We start from the raw sequence: 22,300 nt of genomic DNA, 5'->3' as shown, positions 1-22,300 counted from the left end.
CAGGCTGATCTGTGCAGAACTTGACAAAGAGTCTCGGAGAGTCACAAATCAATTAAGAGAACTGATTGTCTCCTGCAAACTCCACTCCCTCTTTTGCTCCTCTTTTATTTCCTCTGGGAGGGGCCATTCATCGTCAACCTATGGCCTTACTCCCAAGTTGACCCCTGTTCTTTAGCTCTTCCCTTTGCCTGACAGCTCTGCGCATGCGCACACTGGGAACAGGCTCCAGCTGTTCTTCTGCCTCACTGATGTCTGACTCTGAAGGCAGCTGATAACTGGCATATGGCTCTGGCCCCCTCTCTGCCTCTGACACAGAGCCCTCCTCAGAGCCTTCCCCAGACTCCAGGACTGGCCCATCTTCCTCCCCAATCTCCTCACTGTCCGAATCTACTGCCAGCTCTGCTGGTAGGCTGCAACAATAATAAAGAATTAAGGGGTTCTGGACCCTCATTGTGTTAAACTGGATTTAAGACACTGAATCGTGCCTTAAACCATGGCCTGTTGGTTGAGCCACACTCGATCCGGGTTGCTATTTTGGTTGTGTTTGCAGCTGGCACCAGTGAGTTGGTCATGCTGAGTTTGGACTTAGTCAAGACCCGCTTGTCTATGATGAGCATGGAGATGAGGAAGAACTTCATTCAAGGCATCCTGACTTCGCTGATCGAAAAATCAAGCGATGCCAAAATCCTGCGCGCGGTGGTCAAAATTGTGGAAGAGTGGGTCAAAAACAGCTCGTCCATGGCTGCTAACCAGGTAACTTAACGGGAGTATGTAGAGGGGGAAGAATAGACTTGGATTTGGTCTTGTGGTTAAGGGACCAGGCTAGAAAGCTGGGGACGATGAGTTTTAGTCCCACTTTAGCCAAGAAAGCCAACTGAGTGACTTTGGGCAAAATCACCAGGAGGACGGTGAGTTCTAGTCCTGCCTTAGGCATGAAAGCCAGCTGGGTGATTTTAGGCCAATCACCAGGAGATGGGGAGTTCTAGTCCCACCTTAACAGGCATGAAAGCCAGCTGGGTGACTTTAGGCTAATCACCAGGACACTGTGAGTCCTAGTTTCACCTTAGCCAAGAAAGCCAACTGGGTGACTTTGGGCAAATCACCAGAAATAGTGAGTTCTAGTCCCCCCCCTTAGCCAAGAAAGCCAGCATTGATATAGGTAGTCCTTGACTTATGACCGATGTCTTAACGATTGTTAAAAGTGATCGAAACGGGGTGGGGGTGGGGGAAATGAACATATTTTTTTTCCTCCCTTTTTCTTTTTCCCTACACAGATTCCAACGCTGCGCGAGAAGTCCATTCTGCTGGTAAAAATGATGACCTACATTGAAAAACGTTTTCCCGAGGACCTTGAGTTAAACGCTCAGTTCTTAGACCTTGTTAACTACGTCTATAGGTAAATTACAGCAATTAATCAAACCCAGCTCATAATTTGTGCCATGGGTGACCTTAAGAAGGCATCATTCATCTTTTGAAGTCAAAAGCCGAGGGATCGGGAAGACGGTTTGCGGCAAGGGGGGGGGGGATGATCAATTTTCAGCTCCCCAAGGTTTTAGCTCTTCTTCATGCCGCTCAAACCTTAAATGTCGATCTCTTGTTGGTTCTTCGAAAGGAAATTCGATCCCCCCCCCCCGATCCTGTAGATCAGGGGTGTCAAACTTGATTTCATTTTTAAAAAAATGTTTTTTATTTATTTTTTATTTAAAAACAAACATTTCATCATTCATCGGTGTGTCGTCTGAGTACGCATTTTTTGTGTGTGTAATAGAAAATTACAAATTGTAGGGAAAAAAATGCAGTGTGCAGAGATGGATAAGCTCACGAAAGAATTAAAAGAGAAAGAATAATCTGAATATTACTCCCTATGGGATTCATGGTACAATTGGCTAGAGCAGGGGTGTCCAAACTTGGGAACTTTAAGACTTGTGGACTTCAACTCCCAGAATTCCCCAGCCAGCTGAAGTCCACAAGTCTTAAAGTTCCCAAGTTTGGACACCCCTGGGCTAGAGGAAAGGGGGGAAAAACAGGAATGCAAAAAAGAAAGGAAGAGCAAATAAATAATAAGAAATGGATATAAAATAACTCAAAGGTAATAAAGGTTGTTATACATTGAAATAATATCAATGCAGATATGTATAAAGTTATAAAAGACTTATTTGTACAGATAAAAGAATCACAAAAGATATGTAATGTGTTGCAAAGATGGGAAGTTTGTATAAACAAAATAATGATTTTTTTTAAAGAAAGAAAATTACAAATAGTTTTTGCAACAGTTGTAGCTTGCCACCAAATTCTTTATCTACATCTGTTCTTATTTTAACGTTACAACTTAACGTATCTCCCGTTATAACATTTCTCTTCTGAAATTAGTTAACTTTATATATTTTTATCCATATTCATTTTCTAACCAATGATAAAATAACCCCCTTATATTATAATTAATCCGATTCTTCCTTTCCTTTAATTGCTAGTCTTAATCTACTCATTTCTGCACAATCTTAATATTTTCTTCACCACGTTTTCATCTTTAGGGATTTCTTCAGCTTTTCTAATTTTGTGCAAATAGAATTCTAGCCGCAGTTAGGACATGAATAATCAAATATACATTTTCTTTACTATATTTCCCTGATAAGATACCCAACAAGGACAGGTTTTAAGTCAACGTGTTTCAATATCAATGAAACCGAACTGGTAGTAAAAAAAAAAAAAATGCTTAAAATTAGTAAAAAAAAAAACCCAAACCTTCTGACCTTAGGCTGTGGTCAATAATCTGTGCCGCGTGATTTCTATTCCTTAGAAAGCAGAAAATCCTGCTTTCTGGCAAATCTAACTCACGCGGCAGAGCTGTCCCCCCCCCCCCCTTACTGTTTTACTTACCTTATTTTTTGGAGTATAAGACACCGGAGTATAAGACTCACCAAAGTTTTGAAGAGGCAAATTAAAAAAAAAAAAAAAGCTTTTGCACTCTGCAAACCTCCCAAAAGTGGCTCGTTTTTTTGCAAAAACTGGCCCGTTTCTCCCCCAAAAAATGGCATGAATAGCCTTTAGGAGGCTTGCAGAGTGCTCCTGGGTGTTGGGAGGGGGGGGGGAAATGAGCAAATAAACGGTCCGTTTTTTGGGAAAACAGCCCCTTTTTTGTTAAAAGATCGGGCATGGATAGCCTTTAGGAAGCTTATAGGGTGCTCCTGGGGGCGGGGAAGGGCTCTTATACTCCGAAAAATACGGTACCTTTGCAGACATTTGGAGCGTATGTACAGCCAAAGCAAACCCGTAGCAGACTTCAGGGCCTTTCACCCCTGCTTTCAACCCAGTAGCTTCTGAGACAACTGCAAAACAAACAAACCATCAGGAGCAACTTAAGTTCCTCCTTCCTTTGTTTCTTCCTAGGGATGAGAACCTTTTGGGGAGCGAGCTGACCGCCAAACTCGAGCCGGCCTTTCTCTCCGGCCTGCGATGCACCCAGCCGCTCATCAGGGCCAAGTTTTTTGAGGTCTTCGACAGCTCCATGAAGCGGCGAGTCTACGAGAGGCTATTGTACATCACCTGTTCTCAAAACTGGGAAGCCATGGGGAACCATTTCTGGATCAAGCAGTGCATCGAGGTGAGGATACAAAGAGGATGGGTTTTCTGTGTCTCCTCCGGAAGCAGGAGAGACAAGAAGATGATCAGGGGGGAAACACACCAAGGATGGTTGCAGGAATTGTTTGGTTTAATAAACAAAGGTCCAGAGGTCACACAGTAGCAGTTTCCTTGTACTTGTTGACAAATAAAAATAAATAAGTCAATTAATTAATGGACCAGGTTTCGGAACCCCTGGTCTAAAGCGGTTAAGCATGTGTACGGGTTGTGTCTCTACATCCTCCTCCCTTTTTAAAAATCCTTTCCAGCTCCTGCTGGCAGTTTGCGAAAGAAACACGACCATCGGGACCAGCTGTCAAGGAGCCACACTTCCCTCCATCACCAATGTCATCAACTTGGCGGATAGTCACGACCGGGCCGCGTTCGCTATGGTGACCCACATCAAACAGGAACCTCATGAGCGAGAAAACAATGAATCCAAAGAAGAGGTAAAGTTTTATTTCATTTCTCCCCCCCCCCCCCCCCCCCCTGTCTCCAATGTTACTGTGGTGGCCTGTCAATGGCCAGCAGAGCTGGCAGCAGATTCAGACAGTGAGGAGGTTGGGGAGGAAGATGGGGCAGTCCTGGAGTCTGGGGAAGGCTCTGATGAGGACTCTGTGTCGGAGGCAGAGAGGGGGGCAGGGCCGTATGCCAGTTATCAGCTGCCTTCAGAGTCAGACATCAGTGAGGCAGAAGAACAGCTGGAGCCTGTTCCCAGTGTGAGCATGCGCAGAGTTGCCAGATGAAGGGAACAACTAAAGAACAGGGGTTGACTTGGGAGGAAGGCCACAGTGGAGGATGAATGGCCCCTCCCATGGGAATAAAAGAGGAGCGAAAGGGGAGTGGAGTTTGCAGGAGACAATTAGTTCCCTTACTTGGTTTGTGACTCTCCGAGACTCCTTGCCAGGTTTTACAGATCTCAGCCTGGCAGCTCTCCAAGCCAGAGAAGGTCTGTGACTGTAAATCCTCCCTCGAAACACTTTGCTGGATGTGAATGGGAAGAATTCACAGTCAATTAATAAAAGGGTTTTTTTTTGCAACGAGTTCGCTTCACGGTCCTATTTTTCGCCCTCCCCGAGCCTCCGGGTGGGCCCCGCACTTACCTGCATTCAAGATGGGCTGCGTGAAGACTCCTAGGAGGGGAGGGGCAGGCGGGGTCAACTAGGAGTGGGATTTGGCGGTTCACCGAACTGCACAGCATCTTCGAACCTGGGCGAAGCCAGAGCAGCCCACTCCTGCTAGCAGTCCCTTAAAAAGGCCATCAAATCGACCGTCCCGCGTTATGACCACAATGGGCAGGCTTTATCACCGTCGTAACTCGAGGCTTTCCTGTATCCCTGTACATTGCTTAAGTAGAGGCATTTATGGGGATACCTGAACGTTTTTAGTTGCAGCTTCTCCCCTTTATCAACAGGATGTCGAGATAGACATCGAGCTGGCTCCCGGCGATCAGACGAGCACCCCGAAAACCAAAGAGCTCTCCGAAAAGGACATTGGCAACCAGTTGCACATGTTAACCAACCGGCATGACAAATTCCTGGACTCTTTGCGCGAAGTGAAGGTGAATTCCGTGGGGCCCTTTAGAGCATCGGAGCCTATCCTGCTGTACATGCGCGCGACTAAAACCCCTTTGGGTGGGAGAGAGGTTGCGTTGCAGGTCATTCATTAGGATGTCTAATTATTCATCCTTGAGAATGCCTAACCAGCAGTTTTGTTCCAGACGGGAGCTCTGCTAGGGGCCTTCGTTCAGCTTTGTCACATTTCCACCCCTTTGGCTGAAAAAACTTGGATCCAGCTGTTTTCCAGATTGTGGAAAATCCTTTCAGACAGACAGCAGCATGTAAGTGTCGTTTTGAAAAACAAAGTGGTGATGAAAAACTGGTGAAATATTTTGGGTCTGTCTGTCTGTCTGTCTGTCTGTCTTCCTTCCTTCCTTCCTTTTTCTTTCTTTCTTCCTTCCTTCCTTCCTTTTTCTTCCTTCCTTCCTTCCTTCCTTCCTTCCTTTCTTCCTTCCTCCCTCTCTCTCTCCCTCCCTCCCTCCCTCATTCCCTCCCTCCCTCCCTAGTTGTCTGCTAGGTTGGTTAGGAACCTATTGGAGCTTCCACTTGGTGCAGAGTTTGTTTCCAAGTTGATGTCAGGGTAGTTAAAATCCCCCACTACTATTGTGGTGCGCTTCCTACATACCTTAGTTAGCTGACTAGCAAAAAGTTCATCTACTTCCTCTGCTTGGTTAGGTGGCCTGTAGTATAGACCTATGGCAATGCCATTTCCCCCCCCCCCCCAACCTTTAATATTGACCCAAATGCATTCAAGATAGTTCTCATCATCACCCTTCTTCTATCCGTCCCTCCCTCCCTCTCCCTCCGTCCTTTCCTCTTCTTTTCGCTCTCCTTCTCCCTCTGCCTTTCCTCCCATCTCTTCCTCTCCTTCTCTTTCTCCTTCTCCCTCTGCCTTTCCTCCCATCTCTTCCTCTCCTCTATCTTCCTCTCCTTCTCTTTCTCCTTCTCCCTCTGCCTTTCCTCCCATCTCTTCCTCTCCTCTATCTTCCTCTCCTTCTGTTTCTCCTTCTCCCTCTGCCTTTCCTCCCATCTCTTCCTCTCCTCTATCTTCCTCTCCTTCTCTTTCTCCTTCGCCCTCTGCCTTTCCTCCCATCTCTTCCTCTCCTCTACCTTCCTCTCCTTCTCTTTCTCCTTCTCCCTCTACCTTCCTCTCCGAGTTATAATTTGCAAAAAAAAAAAAAGCCCTTCTCCAAAACCAGGAAAGGATTGTAGCCTCAGATGCTTAGATTTGCGTGAAAGGAACAACATGTTCATGGGCTTATTGGCTGATCGATCTGACGTGGACGCCGCCAGTTCTACCTAACCAGTTGGGGTCCGGCAGAGAAAATGTCCTTGATTGATCACGTTTGATCGGTTGCTGGATCCAAACGATTTGACACAGGCGGCTGAGAGGGAAACCGAAATGTTTCATTCATGGCTTTAAATGGCCAGAGCTGCCTTCTGAATCTTATAGGAGACCCTGCTCAACAAGGCTTGTCTCTCTAATCCCAAAAGCGCAAAACCTCCCCGTTGAAAGCATACCATATTTTTCCGAGTATAAGACGCACCAAGGTTTTGAAGAGGCAAATTTAAAAAAAAAAAAGCTTTTGCACTCTGCAAACCTCCCCAAAACGGCCCATTTTTTGAAAAAACGGGCCCGTTTCCCCCCCCCAAAGGCATGAATAGCCTTTAGGGGGCTTGCAGAGTGCTCCTGGGGAGGTGGGCCCCCCAAAACGAGCAAAAAACAGCCCGTTTTTTGCAAAAACGGGCCCGTTTTTTGTCAAAAGGCATTGATAGACTTATGGAGGGCTTGCTCCTGGGGGCTGGGAGGGCAAAATTGAGGAAAAAACGGCCTGTTTTTCACTCATTTCTGCCCTCCCCAGCCCCCAGGAGCACTCTGGAAGCCTCCTAAAGGCTCTGCCATTTTGGTGAAGGGGGCAGGGTTTCGGGAGGCAAACAAATGCTGTATTCCATGTATAAGACGCACCCAGATTTTCAGCCTCTTTTTTGAGGGAAAAAGGTGCGTCTTATACTCCGAAAAATACGGTAATTACTGCTTGGGATGCCAACTTTGCCCTCGGAATAATGACCGGTTCCCTCCCCCCTCCTTTTTTTAGGCTCTTGCTGGAGAAATCAGCCCGTTCTTGTGCAGCGGAAGCCACCAGATGCAGCGTGACTGCCAGCCAAGCGCCTTGAACTGCTTCGTGGAAGCCATGTCCCAGTGTGTGCCCCCCACCCCCATCAGGCCCTGCGTGCTGAAATACCTGGGGAAGACCCACAACCTCTGGTTCCGCTCCACCCTCATGCTGGAACACCAGGCCTTCGAAAAGGGGCTCAGCCTGCAGATCAAACCCAAACAGACGGCGGAGTTTTATGAGCAGGAGAGCATCACTCTGCCCCAACAGGTAGCCCCCCCCCCTGCCCCACCCCATTTGGGATATCTGTGCTGGAAGGCGCTGGGCATCTGTGCCTGGGCAAAGAATGATCCAGCAAGGTGTTGTGGCCCCCCAGCGGAGCTGGCAGCAGTGAGGAGGTTGGGGAGGAACCTGACAGTGAGGAGGTTGGGGAGGAACCTGGGCCAGTCCTGGAGTCTGGGGGAGGCTCTGATGAGGGCTCTGTGTCGGAGGCAGAGAGGGGGCCAGGGCCGTATGCCAGTTATCAGCTGCCTTCAGAGTCAGACATCAGTGAGGCAGAGGAACAGCTGGAGCCTGTTCCCAGTGTGCGCATGCGCAGAGCTGCCAGACGAAGGGAACAGCTAAAAAACAGGGGTTGACTTGGGAGTAAGGCCACAGGTGGACGATGAATTGCCCCTCCCAGAGGAATAAAAGAGGGGCGACAGGGGAGTGGAGTTTGCAGGAGACCATTAGTTCACTAAATTGGTTCGTGACTCTCCGAGACTCCTTGCCAAGTTTTGCAGCTCTCCAAGCCAGAGAATATCTGTGACTGTAAATCCTCCCTCGAAAGACTTTGCTGGATGTGAATGAGAGGAATTCACCATAACTTAATAAAAAGAGGTTTTTGTTGTGACGAGGTTTTTGCTGCTTCATGGTTTGGGGAAGCCTAGGTCAGAACACAAGGGGAGTAAACCTGGGTAGAGGACAGATGTGAAGTCAGTGGAGCTAGGCAGTGTTTAGAACCAGAGCCCTTAAGGCTCACAAAGGTAACTTTTGCGTCCCCGGCATAATGGTGGGAGTAGGAGGCAGTCACTCAGTGAGGGCCGCCTGCATGCCCCTTCAAAGTCATTTGCAGTTGGAGTGACCGATAGATCTGGATAAATAAATAAATGCCTTAATGCTGCCACGCCCTTATGTCTGGATGTTTGATCTTTGTAAGGACCGTAGGGAAGGAAGGAAGGAAGGAAGGAAGGAAGGAAGGAAGGAAGGAAGGAAGGAAGGAAGGAGGAACGGCAATTTTAAAGAGGAAGGGAATTAGGGAGAGGGAAGGAAGGAAGGAAGGAAGGAAGGAGGAAGGGGAAGGGAGGAAGGGCAATTTTAAAGAGGAAGGGAATTAGGGAGAAGGAAGGAAGGGAAGGAAGGAAGGAAGGAAGGGCAATTTTAAGAGGAGGGGAATTAGGGAAGGAAGGAAGGAAGGGGGAAGGAAGGAAGGGCAATTTTAAAGAGGAAGGGAATTGGGGAGAGGGAATTAAGGAAGGGAAGAAAACTTTGAAAAGGAAGTGAGAATAGAAAAAGGAAATTGATTTTGAAGAGGAAGGAAGGGAGAGAGGGAGGGAGGAAAGGAAGGGGGGAGGGAAGGATATCTCGATGGTTCTACCAACTTAATTATCAAGTAATCCTTATTGATCTTTTTTCTCTCTCCCTCCCAGGAAATCCTCGACTCGCTGGCCGAATTGTATTGCTTGCTACAAGAAGAGGACATGTGGGCCGGATTGTGGCAGAAACGGTGCAAGTTTCCAGAGACAGCCACCGCGATTGCCTACGAACAGCACGGCTTCTTCGAGCAGGTGTGTGTGTGTGTGTGTGTGTGTGTGTGTGTGCGTGTATGTGTGTAAAATCCCCTCCCACCAGGGGTGAAATCCAGCAGGTTCTGACCAGTTCTGCAGAACTGGTAGTGGAAAATTTTGAGTAGTCTGGAGAACCGGCAAATGCCAACTCCGTATGGCCCCAGAGTGGGGTAGGAATTTTTGCAGTATCCTTCCCCTGCCACGCCCACCAAGCCACGCCCACCAAGCCACACCACGCCCACAGAACCAGTAGTAAAAAGAAATTGAATTTCACACTGCCTCCCATGTACGAAAGACAAGACTATAAAAGTCAGCTTAAGGTTGTCATTTCTTTGTCATCAGAAACAGGTGATGTGTTTCCTTTATTGATGAACAGTGGAGGCTGTTGGTGACCTTAGCCAAGGGCCTCTGGCAAGCCAGGATAAATCCAAGCCCTGAAAATTTAAATTAAGGACTTCTTCACAAATTTGAGGTGCTCAGCGGTAGATGCATTCGAGGCTGGAAGTAGCCTTTTCTAGCCGAAATCCTTCCTAAAGAAACTGTTCTGAGCTAGGATGCCCAAGAGCATGAAGCAAACTCCTTGTTATGACAAATACCCCTTTTATTAATGGACTGAATTTCTCTCATTGACATCCAACAAACTCTTTCCAAGGAGGATTTACAGTCACCGACCTTATCTGGCTTGGAGAGTTGCCAGGCCGATCTCTGCAAAACTTGGCAAGGAGTCCCGGAGTCACAAACCAATTAAGAGAACTAATTGTCTCCTGCAAACTCCACTCCCCTTTCGCTCCTCTTTTATTTCCTCTGGGAGGGGCCATTCATCGTCCACCTGTGGCCTTACTCCCAAGTCGACCCCTCTTCTTTAGCTGCTCCCTTCATCTGGCAACTCTGCGCATGCGCACACTGGGAACAGGCTCCAGCTGTTCTTCTGCCTCACTGATGTCTGAAGGCAGCTGATAACTGTCAGACGGCTCTGGCCCCCTCTCTGCCTCCGACACAGAGCCCTCATCAGAGCCTTCCCCAGACTCCAGGACTGGCCCAGGTTCCTCCCCAACCTCCTCACTGTCTGAATCTGTTGCCAGCTGTGCTGGCCACTGGCAGGTCACAACACTCTGCTCCAAAAACCAGTGGGGACTGGGAACAGGCTCCAGCTGTTCCTCTGCCTCACTGGTGTCTAAATGCTTTCCTTTCAAGGCCCAGGAAACCTACGAAAAAGCCATGGAAAAAGCGAAGAAGGAACACGAACGAAACAACGCTTCGCCTGCTATTTTCCCTGAATATCAACTCTGGGAAGACCATTGGATTCGGTAAGTTGGTGGAACCTGATTGCTGCTCTCTTTTTTTTTTCTTTTTTTTTTTTTGAGGATGTTATTATGAATGTTTGAGGGCGGCTCAGTAGCTAAGACACTGAGCTTGCCGATCAGAAAGGTCGGCAGTTCAGCGGTTCGAATCCCTAGCGCCGCGTAATGGAGTGAGCTCCCCTTCCTTGTCTCAGCTTTTGCCAACCTAGCAATTCGAAAGCAGGTAAAAAATACAAGAGGAAAAATAGGAAGCAAATTCCTTTTTGGCCTACCGGGAGTTCTAAAAGTCTTCAGAAGGAGTTTTCGCCCTCCTAGAGGCTCGGGGAAAGCCTCCAGGGTTTGAGGAGGGTGAAAACAACACCCCCCCCTTGCCGTGAGGAGGCTGAGGAGGCCACACCCTGCTTAGCCCCCCCCCCCCAGCATCCGGTTGCTAAACTTTTTCAACCCCACCCGTTCCTCTTGGACTAGGAAACGGGATTGATGTTGCTTTTCTCGTTCCCAGGTGTTCCAAGGAGTTGAATCAGTGGGAAGCTCTCACGGAATACGGCCAGTCCAAGGGTCACATCAACCCCTACCTGGTTCTGGAGTGCGCCTGGCGTGTTTCCAACTGGACAGCCATGAAGGAAGCTCTGGTACAGGTGAGCTGCGAACGGGACCAAAGGCTCTGGCCCCGTTGATCTGGCAGAAGGGAAGATTCTAAGGCGATGGAATCTCGGGAGTGGCTTGAATATACTGCAAAATCTCCATTCCCACCCCACCCTGGGGCCAGACAGAGTTGGCATTTTCCCGGTTCTCTGAACTACTCAAAATTTCCACTACCAGTTCTCCAGAACCTGCTGGATTTCACCCCTGCTCCGTACTGGTGCTCCTTTGGCTTTTAAATGGGCACAATGGGGAAATTGCCAAATTGTCTGAGAATTAGAATGGAGCCGGAAGGAACCTCGGAAGTCTTCTGGTCCAACCCCCTGCTCAGGCAGGAAACCCTACGCCCTTTCAGACAAATGGTTGTCCAGTCTCTTCTTAAAAACCTCCAGTGATGAAGCACCCGTGATGTCAAGAGGCCAGCTGTTCCACTGGTGAATTGTCCTCCCTGATAGAAAGTTCCTCCTTAGTTCCAGGTTGCTTCTCTCCTTGATGAGTTTCCATCCGTTGTTTCTTATCCTGCCTTCAGGTGCCTTGGAAAATAGGTTGCCCCCTCTCCTCTTTGTGGCCCCCTCTCAAATACTAGAATGCTCTATTTTTATCTTCCTTTCATTTTCCTTTCTATCTCTCTTTGTGTTGTTTGCTTGCTTAATGCCAGCTCTGGAAGCAGAGGCACTTATAATCCTGCTGGCGCTAATTGAGATGTATTTCAGTTTGGATGGCATGATTTCAAAGGAAAAGTGCATTAGGGATCAGCCGGCCCCGGTTTTATTTCACATCGCCGTGCCCTGCGGTATGGCCGTGAGTGGTGGCGAAGATTGGCAACCCAAAAAGGACCAGAAATCAATTTGATGCACGGGAAGATTTTATCTGGGAAGATTTTAGCGTGTTGCAACAATCCCGAGGCACGGTGGTGCAGTGCAGTACTGCAGGCTACTTCTGCTGACTGCCGGCTGCCTGCAATTTGGCAGTTCGAATCTCACCAAGCTCAAGGTTGGATTCAGCCTTCCATCCTTCCGAGGTGGGTAAAATGAGGACCCAGACTGTTAGGGGCAAGAGGCTGACTCTGTAAACTGCTTAGAGAGGGCTGTAAAAGCACTATGAAGCGGTATATAAGTCTAAGTGCTATTACTACCTTCCTTCCTTCCCCCTGCCAGTGGTTAGAATGCAGCGTTGCAGTCTAACTCTGCCTACTGCCAGGAGTTCGATCCTGACTGGCTCAAGGTTGACTCAGCCTTCCGTCCTTCCGAGGTGGGTAAAATGAGGACCCAGATGGTTGGGGGCAAGAGGCTGATTCTGTAAATCGCTTAGAGAGGGCTGTAAAAGCACTGTGAAGCAGTTATATAAGTCTGCTATAGCCTAGGAAGGAAGGAAGGAAGGAAGGAAGGAAGGAAGGAAGGAAGGAAGGAAGGAAGGTAGCAGTAGCATTTAGATTTATATACTGCTTCACAGTGACTCACAGCCCTTTCTAAGCGCTTAGAGAGGGCTGTGAAAGCACTGTGAAGCGGTATGTAAGTCTGCTATAGCCAAGGAAGGAAGGAAGGAAGGAAGGAAGGAAGGAAGGAAGGAAGGAAGGAAGGAAGGAAGGAAGGAAGGAAGGAAGGAAGATATTTCTCTTTGGGCACGCAGGTTGGCACACGGTGACGAAAAAGGTTCGCCATCACTCTGCTAAGTCACCTCCACACTTGAAAGGAATGTGCTTATTCCTTTCTCTGCAGGCAAACTGTTTCGGTGAAATTTGAGATAAGTAAGCGCTAGAGAGAAAGGCTGGTTTTCAAAACACGGCTTCTCTTCCCGAAACCTGCTGAGATATTGGAGAACTTCAAAGATAATGGTGCTTTAAAAAAGCAAAACAAGAAGAAGCCTCTTTGTATAGCTTGCTCAAGTGTGTATTTTAAGTAGGTCCTTAGCGGGGGTTTATCCAAGGTAGTCTGCCAAGAACCCAGCGGAACCGTCCTTAAGCGAAATGATACTTCAGTTAAATCAGTGGGTCTCAACCTTCCCCATGCCGCCACTCTTTAATACAGTGCCTCATGTTGTGGTGACCCCCAACCATAAATAGAATAAGGAAGGGTAGGGTAGGGTAGGGTAGGTAGAAAATTGGTGTCTCGGTTCCTAAGACCATCGAAAATATGTGTTTCCCGATGGTCTTAGGCGACCCCTGTGAAAGGGTCGTTTGACCCCCAAAGGTCGACCCACGGGTTGAGAACCACTGAGTTAAATGGATGCGGCATTAGAGGCACTAAATTATATATATATATGTGTGTGTGATAGTGATGCCCCTGTTATTCTATCCTATCCTATCCTACCCTACCCTTCCTTATTCTATTCTACCCTACTCTTCCCTACCCTACCCTACCCTTCCTATTTCTATCCTATCCTACCCTACTCTTCCTTATTCTATTCTATTCTACCCTACCCTTCCCTACCCTTCCCTTCCTATTTCTATCCTATCCTACCCTACTCTTCCTTATTCTATTCTATTCTACCCTACCCTTCCCTACCCTTCCCTTCCTATTTCTATCCTATCCTACCCTACTCTTCCTTATTCTATTCTATTCTACCCTACCCTTCCCTTCCTATTTCTATCCTATCCTACCCTACTCTTCCTTATTCTATTCTATTCTACCCTACCCTTCCCTACCCTTCCCTTCCTATTTCTATCCTATCCTACCCTACTCTTCCTTATTCTATTCTATTCTACCCTACCCTTCCCTACCCTTCCCTTCCTATTTCTATCCTATCCTACCCTCCCCTTCCCTTCCCTCCCCTTCCTTATTCTATTCTATCCTCCCCTCCCCTCCCCTTCCTTATTTTATTCTATTCTATTCTACCCTACCCTACCCTACCCTACCCTACCCTTCCTTATTCTACCCTACCCTTCCCTACCCTTCCCTTCCTATTTCTATCCTATCCTACCCTACTCTTCCTTATTCTATTCTATTCTACCCTACCCTTCCCTACCCTTCCCTTCCTATTTCTATCCTATCCTACCCTCCCCTTCCCTTCCCTCCCCTTCCTTATTCTATTCTATCCTCCCCTCCCCTTCCTTATTTTATTCTATTCTATTCTACCCTACCCTACCCTACCCTACCCTACCCTTCCTTATTCTATTCTACCCTACCCTACCCTTCCTATTTCTATTCTATTCTATTCTATCCTCCCCTCCCCTTCCTTATTCTATTCTATTCTATCCTCCCCTCCCCTTCCTTATTCTATTCTATTCTATTTATTCTATTCTATTTATTCTATTCTATTTATTCTATTCTACTCTACTCTACTCTACTCTATTCTATTCTATTCTACCCTACCCTACCCTACCCTTCCTATTTCTTTTCTATACTTTTCTTTTCTCGTCTATTCTATTCCATTCCCTTTGCACACCTCCGAAGATAATTGTATAACGAGTGTATCTGGGCGGCCGAGATTTGGTGTGCGTTTGTCTGTGTGTACCTCGACTGCAGCTGTGCGGTAAAGAATAAATTGCTGGGTAGGCTAAGAGGCCTTGAATTTGCAGCCGAGTGAATAGATCATTTGTGACAGCTCCTCCTCGCGTAGTAGGCTGGCGAGCTAAAAGGATGAGACAGCCCACCGGGATTTTGGACTTTCTCTCAATGGGCTTGGGGAGAATGAGAGATGTTCGATCATGAAGATTTTACTAATGAGGGGAGGGTGAAACTCCCGTTCCCCCCCCCCCCCAAAAAAAACCCTAAGGGTATAAATTGAGCTGCTCTTGATTTTCTTCTTATTTCCTTTTTTTTCCCTCTTAAAAAAAAAAAGAAGAAATTCCATAAATGTAATTTTGCAAAGCAGTAATTATCTTCACGCTGCTGGTTTGCCTTGGTGGACTTTCCCTGGGAGGTCGTTTAATGTCCAGAGAGTCTCGACTTAATGACCGCAACCAAGCCCCGAATTTTTGAGACATTGGTTCAGTGAGCTGTCCCCCCCCCCCCGTTTTACGACCTTCCTGGCCACCGTTGTGAAGTGAAACACCGCAGAGAATGAATGAGTCACCCAGTTGTTAAGTGAGTCCAGCTTCCCCATGGACTTGGCTTTTTTTTTTTTTTTTTTTTGCCATCACCGTAGCAGAAAACAACAACAAAAAACCCCCATAAAATGGAAAATGAGTCACTTAACAACTGCCTTGCTTAGCATCAGAAATTCTGGTCCCAGTTGTGGTCTTAAATCGAGGACTACCGGAAAACATATCAAAATTGATTTCCTTAGCTCTTTCACAACCGAAGGGCCCCGTTTTGAGTAATTTTCCTGAGCTGTTAAACAATTAGACTTAATTGAATGAAAGGGAAAGGAAAAAAAACCAAGAACCTTTGATGCAATTAATGTAGGTCGCGATTTCATCTCATATCTAAAATCATCCATTGTTTTTTCTTGCAGGAGGGGGGGGATCCAGGGGTGAAATCCAGCAGGTTCTGACTGGTTCTAGAGAAGGAGGGATTGGAGATTTTGCAGTATTCTTCCCCTGCAGTGGGGAGGGAATGGAGATCTTGCAGTATCCTTCCCCTGGAGTGGGGAGGGATTGGAGATTTTGCAGTATCCTTCCCCTGACACGCCCACCAAGCCATGCCCACAGAAGTAGTAAAAAAAAATGAATTTCACCACTGGAGGAATTCCCCTCGTTCCTGACATCTTCTCTGTGCTCTTTGTTTGCTCCAAGGTGGAGCTCAGTTGCCCCAAAGAGATGGCATGGAAAGTCAACATGTATCGGGGATATTTGGCCATTTGCCACCCTGATGAACAGCAGCTGAATTTCATCGAGCGCCTGGTGGAAATGGCCAGCGGCTTGGCCATCCGAGAGTGGCGAAGGCTTCCACAGGTGGTTTCTCACGTCCACACCCCACTCCTTCAGGTAAGACCGGTTGACCTCTGGAGGTGCTCAAGTCTCTTGAACTCTAAAACCCAAGAGACACACGCTAAGGTACTTCTAAGTAGCTTCCTTTATTGCAGCGGTGTCTAACTCGCGTTGTCACGGCAGAGTCACGTGATGTATCGGGACTTTCCCCCCCTTTTGCTAAACCAGGTGTGGGTGTGGCCAGCGCTTCATGCATCCGGCCAGCGGGCTGCGAGTTTGACAGCCCTGCTTTATTGTTCTTCACCTATAGACAGAACCTTGCCAAACTAAAGCAGACTACTTGCTCCATAAAACATAAGACTCTGGGAACTGTTGAGGAGGAGCTGTCTTCACCCTCTTTCTCATACACAAACTATCTAAACAGCATTGTCTCTCACTTCCCTGGAATGCAGCCTCTCCCTCCTGGGAATGCAGGCCACATTCTACACGGTGGCTCAGTGGCTAAGACGCTGAGCTTGCCGATCAGAAAAAGTCGGCTGTTTGGCGGTTCGAATCCTTAGTGCCGTGCAATGGAGTGAGCTCCCATGACATGTCCCAGCTTCTGCCAACCTAGCACGTTGTAAGCTTTGTAAGCACATAAAAAGGCAAGTAGAAAAGTAGGAACCACCTTTGGTGGGAAGGTAACAGCGTTCCGTGCGCCTTCAGCATTTAGTCATGCCGGCCACATGACCACGGAGACGTCTTTGGACAGCGCTGGCTCTTCGGCTTTAAAACGGAGATGAGCACCGCCCCCCTAGAGTCGGGAACGACCAGCACATCCGTGCGAGGGGAACCTTTACCTTATTCAACAAACTTTGGTTCAACCAATGGTGGCTAAGAGGGAAGGATGACCTCAATCATCATCTCATTATTCGGTTGCTTAGGTGGGCTGTGAATGACAAGTGAGCAACACAGCAATAAAGCAACTCCACAGTAATTACTCCCCCCCCCCCACTAGATCAGATAGTAGTTGATTAAGCACCTGCTTGAAAATTAAATTTGTATGATGAATGGGGTAGGAAGAAGGTGAAGCTATTGCGGGAAGCTGATACTGTGGCAATTATGGGTGAGTGGGAGAAGGAGGCCACTGGGCTTAATTTATTTTATTTCCAGAGCTGGTGCCAGAAGTCTAACTTTTTGGGGTACAAGAGACAGTTCCCCGAGTTCGTTGATGAATAGCTCACACAAATCTTATCTTTCTGGAAGGAGGTCTGCAAATGGCTTATATCAGTTTACTGTCTCTCTGGGATTTGAATTCCAGCCATGTTCCTACGTCTGCTGGGACTGGCTATGTAGAGTCTCTCTCTGTGAAACGGCTGGGGAAATGTCCCTGGTTTCTGTGCCTAGTAAGTAAAGTTACTCCTCGGCTTGCAGCCTCGATGGACTGAGTCCGTTATAGTTGCAACTCGAGGACAAGCTGCATTGGAATCTGTTAATGTGTGAATGAAGTAAGGAAATAGAATGTAGAATATAGAAAATATAGAATGTACGGTGATAAATACGTTGGATGATTCTTCTTCTTCTTCTTCTTCTTCTTCTTCTTCTTCTTCTTCTTCTTCTTCTTCTTCTTCTTCTTCTTCTTCTTCTTCTTCTTCTTCTTCTCCTCCTCCTCCTCCTCCTCCTCCTCCTCCTCCTCCTCTTCTGCTTCTCCTCCTTTTCTTTCTCCTTTTCCTCCTCCTTCTTCCTCCTCCTCTTCCTTTTCCTTCTTGTCCTCCTCCTTCTCTTCCTCCTCCTCCCCTTCCTCTTCCTTCTCCTTCTCCTCCTTCTCTTCCTCTCTCTCTTCCTCTTCTGCTCCTCCTGCTCCTCCTTTTCCTCTTCCTTTTCCTCCTCTTCTCCTTCTCCTCCTCCTCCTCCTCCTCCTCCTCCTCCTTCTCCTCCTCTGCTTCTCCTCCTTTTCTTTCTCCTTTTCCTCCTCCTTCCTCCTCCTCCTCTTCCTTTTCCTTCTTGTCCTCCTCCTTCTCTTCCTCCTCCTCCCCTTCCTCTTCCTTCTCCTTCTCCTCCTTCTCTTCCTCCCTCTCTTCCTCTTCTGCTCCTCCTGCTCCTCCTTTTCCTCTTCCTTTTCCTCCTCTCCTCCTCCTCCTCCTCCTTCTCCTCCTCCTCCTCCTCCTCCTCCTCCTCTTCCTCCCCTACTTCCTCCCCCTCCCCCAGGCTGCCCAGCAGATCATTGAACTCCAAGAAGCTGCCCAAATCAACGCAGGGTTGCAACCGGCCAACCTCGGGCGGAATAACAGCCTCCACGACATGAAAACTGTGGTGAAGACCTGGAGGAATCGGCTGCCCATCGTGTCTGACGACCTGTCTCACTGGAGCAGCATTTTCATGTGGCGGCAGCATCATTATCAAGGTGAGAGACCCTCTCCTTGGGCGGACCCCCTGGGGATTCTTTTCCTTAAGACCGTCGGAATTTCCGCCCGTTTGCGAAGCCGAAGGAAAACACTGATGGCCTCGTCAGCACCCCAAAATTGCGTGATCCACATTTGCAGTCTTGCCAGCTGACTTCGCTTCAGCAAACGAAGTTGGTGGTGGGGAAACCGGATTTGCTTAATGACTATGTGTGACTTGCTGAACGACGGCTTCACAACCAGGACAAAAACGCTCATTACATTGAGCACAGCTCTCATAAATCTCTTGCTTAGCAGTAGGAATTCTGGTACCCATTGCGGTCGTACGTCGAGGAGTAGGGGTAGCTGTGTCAGCGCTCCAAATATCATCCAGAATTAAATCAGAGTACAAGGCGCCTCTTTCCTCGAAGTTCCAATTTAATAAGAGAGACACGTTGGCACGTCTGTGGGAAACCCGAATCTGAAAGCTTCCTGGGTTTTCCCCATCCAGTTGAAAGTTCATGATCTTGCCCCCCACACCCATAAATCCATCACATGGCCCAATCTTCTTCAGCCACGCTGGCATTTCCACCCATCCAGTTCCGGTCAGGTGCGGAGGTGCAGAGACAAAGAATGACCTTCGGCTTCTAAAAAGGAATGTTTTATTTTGACAGCAACACATTCTACAATTCTACTCCTTACTATTCCCCTTCCCAGTCCCCCCACTAATGAAACAGCATAGTAAAATGAGAGAGAGAATGTGGCAAGCCAAAGATCCTAAAAGGAATATGACTGCAGGCCTGACAAGATGCTCATGTCACGATGTTTCTAAACCTCCTTTCTTACCACTTTCCCAGCCATTGTGAGCGCCTACGAGAACAGCGCCCAACACGACCCGAGTTCGAACAATGCCATGTTGGGCGTTCACGCCTCGGCCTCCGCCATTATCCAATACGGCAAGATTGCTCGGAAGCAGGGCCTGGTCAACGTGGCTTTGGACATCCTGAGCCGCATTCACACCATTCCCACGGTGCCCATTGTGGATTGCTTCCAGAAGATTCGACAGCAAGTCAAATGCTACCTCCAGCTCGCGGGCGTGATGGGCAAAAACGAATGCATGCAGGTACGGCAGCCGTGTTCTCCAGATAGGGGTTTCTCGACCTTGGCAGAGGCGTGGTCTGCAACTCCCAGAATCCCCCAGCCCCCATGTTTTAAGCTATGTGGCCTGCAACTCCCAGAATCCCCCAACCTGCATGCTTTAAGACGTGGACTTCAACTCCCAGAATTCCCCAGCCTCCACCTTTTAAGCTATGTGGCCTGCAAATCCCAGAATTCCACAGGCAGCTATGAGTATGTGGTTTGCATGCAGCTAGTCTTCAGTTTATGACCAATCGCTTAGCGACCACTCAAAGTTACAACAGACACCCTCCCCCCCTAAAAGGTCCTCCCGATTTCAACGTTCCGACAGTTGCATCCTCATCCCACAGTTGCCTTTTGGTAACTTAGCAACTGCCCTTTAAAACCCCTCAGGGTGTGTGTTCTGTTAAGATGCAGCCTGTTGTGCCTTTAAACGGCTTCTACTGTACAGCACAGTGGAGTTGCGACACTAACGGTTTCACAGTACTCCACAAGGGGGCTCCCTCTGTTAAGCGGAAATTGGAAATTACGTTTAGTCCAGACATTTCCCCCCCCTATCTTTTCGACAGGGCTTGGAGGTAATTGAGTCCACAAACTTGAAGTATTTTACCAAGGAAATGACGGCTGAATTCTACGCCTTGAAGGGGATGTTTTTAGCGCAGATTAACAAGTAAGTATGCTGGCTGAAACGTGACGGGCAACAACCTCTGAAAATGTGTGTAAACAACAGGCAGGGATTCGGAGGCTGGTTTGCTTTTCTTAATTCTCAAGGTCCTGAGTGCCAAGCGAGAACTTCAGCGTGGGCAGTGAGTAGTCATAATAATAGTTACTTGCACCCTGGGCAGTACAGCAGGAAGACGGAGGGGTCCTGCCCACTTCTTCGTTTAGCCTTTGACTTGGGTTTCCGAAGTTAAAACGAGATGCGATAGAAGAATAATTTGTTTCCCTTCTTTATCCTTGAACAGCCTTGAAAGAAAGGCTTGCGAAAGAGATGCCAAGTTAACCTCTGTTCTGGGTAATTAATATCAGCCCTTTAAATCAGGGGTCACCAACCTTTTGGACCTCACTAAATTCATAATTTTAAATCTCGCGGACGGCTAATAGGATCTGCCTAATGACTGGCTGGGTGGGCGTGGCTGGGTGGGCATGTGACTGGGTGATTTATCCAAAAAGTTATCAAAAGTATTCACGATCGAAAACCCCAGACAGGAGGCAGAAATGGAAGCAGCAGCCGCAGCAGCTGGAAGACAAATCCAGTGGTTTAGCCATTGAAAGGAGAAATATGGCTGGTCATTTATCAGCTTATTTGGGAATAAGTTGTTCGGCTTTGCAAGCGTCTCTGGGACGCTTGAAAGCCATTAGCCGGAAAGGAGCAGACGAAGAAGAGGACAGAACTGAGTTAATACCGAGGCTAATTAGCTCTTTAATAAGCTATTTGACAGGGCTATTTTGCATTTGGTGATGTGTTTCACCCAGTCTCAGTCCCCTTTTTTCTTTTTTTCCCTGCACGGGAGACAAATTCCTTGTGTGTCTAATCAACTCCTGGCCAAATAAATTTGGTCTGGTCTATATTTTGTTCTGTTCCGTTCCGTTCCGTCCCATCTCATCCCATCCTATTCCTTTCTCTCCTCTCCTCTCCTCTCCATTCCATTCCATTCTATTTTCTATTCTATTCTATTCTAAATTTCTATTCCATTCCATTCCTTTTTCTATTCTATTCTATTCTATTCTATTTTCTATTCTATTCCCCATTCTATTCTATTCTTAATTTTTATTCCATTCCATTCCATTCCATTCTCTATTCTATTCTATTCTATTCCCTATTCTATTCTACTCTCCTATTTTCTATTCTATTCCCTATTCTATTCTATTCTATTTCCCATTCTATTCTATTCTTAATTTCTATTCCATTCCATTCTCTATTCTATTCTATTCTATTCTATTCCCTATTCTATTCTAATCTCCTATTTTCTATTCTGTTCTATTCTATTCCCTATTCTATTCTATTTCCCATTCTATTCCATTCTTAATTTCCATTCCATTCCCTATTCTATTCTATTCTATTCCTTATTCTATTCTATTCTACTCTCCTATTTTCTATTCTATTCTATTCCTATTCTATTCCCTATTCTATTCTATTTCCCATTCTAGTCCATTCTTCATTTTTATTCTATTCCATTCTATTCTATTCTTAATTTTTTTTCTATTCTATTCTATTCTTTATTACGCATCATTCATTCATTCATTTTGTCCCGTTTATGTAGTGTATATTGGAGGTGGTCACCCTTTTTGAGAGCTGCGCGCAACGAAATTTCATTTCAATCCGTGCCGATTAGTGTACATTCAAAGTGGCAATAAAAGTTATCCTAAGTCTAATTGCGGTTGTAAGTGAAGGTCTGTCTATAAACTGCTTGGCTTCTGATGTCAGAGGCAGCAGGATTTGGGAATTTTTTTGGGGTTGTGGTAGTGTTGTATGTGTGGTTTTGTTATTTTTCAAGCCTGGGAAGAAACAACAACAATTGTCCGGCTATTTGAACTGGCCAAGTTCCATCCTTGTCTTCTCCATGTTGTTGGCTTAATGCGCCGCCCATAAACTTCCCATCCGTGATCTCCCGCCAGGTCTGAAGAAGCCAACAAGGCTTTCTCGGCAGCCGTCCAGATGCACGATGTGTTGGTGAAGGCCTGGGCCATGTGGGGGGATTACCTGGAAAACATCTTTGTCAAGGAGCGCCAGTTGCACCTCGGGGTCTCCGCGCTGACTTGCTACCTCCACGCCTGCCGGCACCAGAACGAAAGCAAATCCAGGAAGTATTTAGCAAAGGTGAGTGTTTTCTTTTAGAGAAGAAATGGCCTTGAAGGGGAGATGTGGGCACTTTCTTTCTTGGCAGAATCCTTCCTGATCTCGGAAGGATGGAAGGCTGACGTGAACCGCT

General features: G+C 47.2%; 1 protein-coding gene across 1 annotated transcript in view; it reads left to right on the top strand.

Moving 5' to 3' along the window:
• TRRAP (transformation/transcription domain associated protein) overlaps window positions 1-22,300 on the top strand; it is a 98,857-nt gene that overhangs the window by 50,265 nt on the left and 26,292 nt on the right. The window contains 15 exon segments of the mRNA XM_081965686.1: window positions 551-753; window positions 1,275-1,396; window positions 3,388-3,601; window positions 3,888-4,067; window positions 5,033-5,179; window positions 5,339-5,458; window positions 7,274-7,561; window positions 8,980-9,117; window positions 10,312-10,424; window positions 10,921-11,056; window positions 15,736-15,927; window positions 18,058-18,253; window positions 19,088-19,353; window positions 19,937-20,037; window positions 21,987-22,188. Of these exon segments, the coding sequence (XP_081821812.1) occupies window positions 551-753; window positions 1,275-1,396; window positions 3,388-3,601; window positions 3,888-4,067; window positions 5,033-5,179; window positions 5,339-5,458; window positions 7,274-7,561; window positions 8,980-9,117; window positions 10,312-10,424; window positions 10,921-11,056; window positions 15,736-15,927; window positions 18,058-18,253; window positions 19,088-19,353; window positions 19,937-20,037; window positions 21,987-22,188 (2,618 nt within the window).

This window comes from Natrix helvetica (genome assembly GCF_964273705.1).
Source record: "Natrix helvetica genome assembly, chromosome: 13".
Classification (NCBI taxonomy): Eukaryota; Metazoa; Chordata; class Lepidosauria; order Squamata; family Natricidae; genus Natrix; species Natrix helvetica.
The sequence above is the reverse complement of the archived record's forward strand: the minus strand, read 5'-3'. Positions and strand labels throughout refer to the sequence as shown.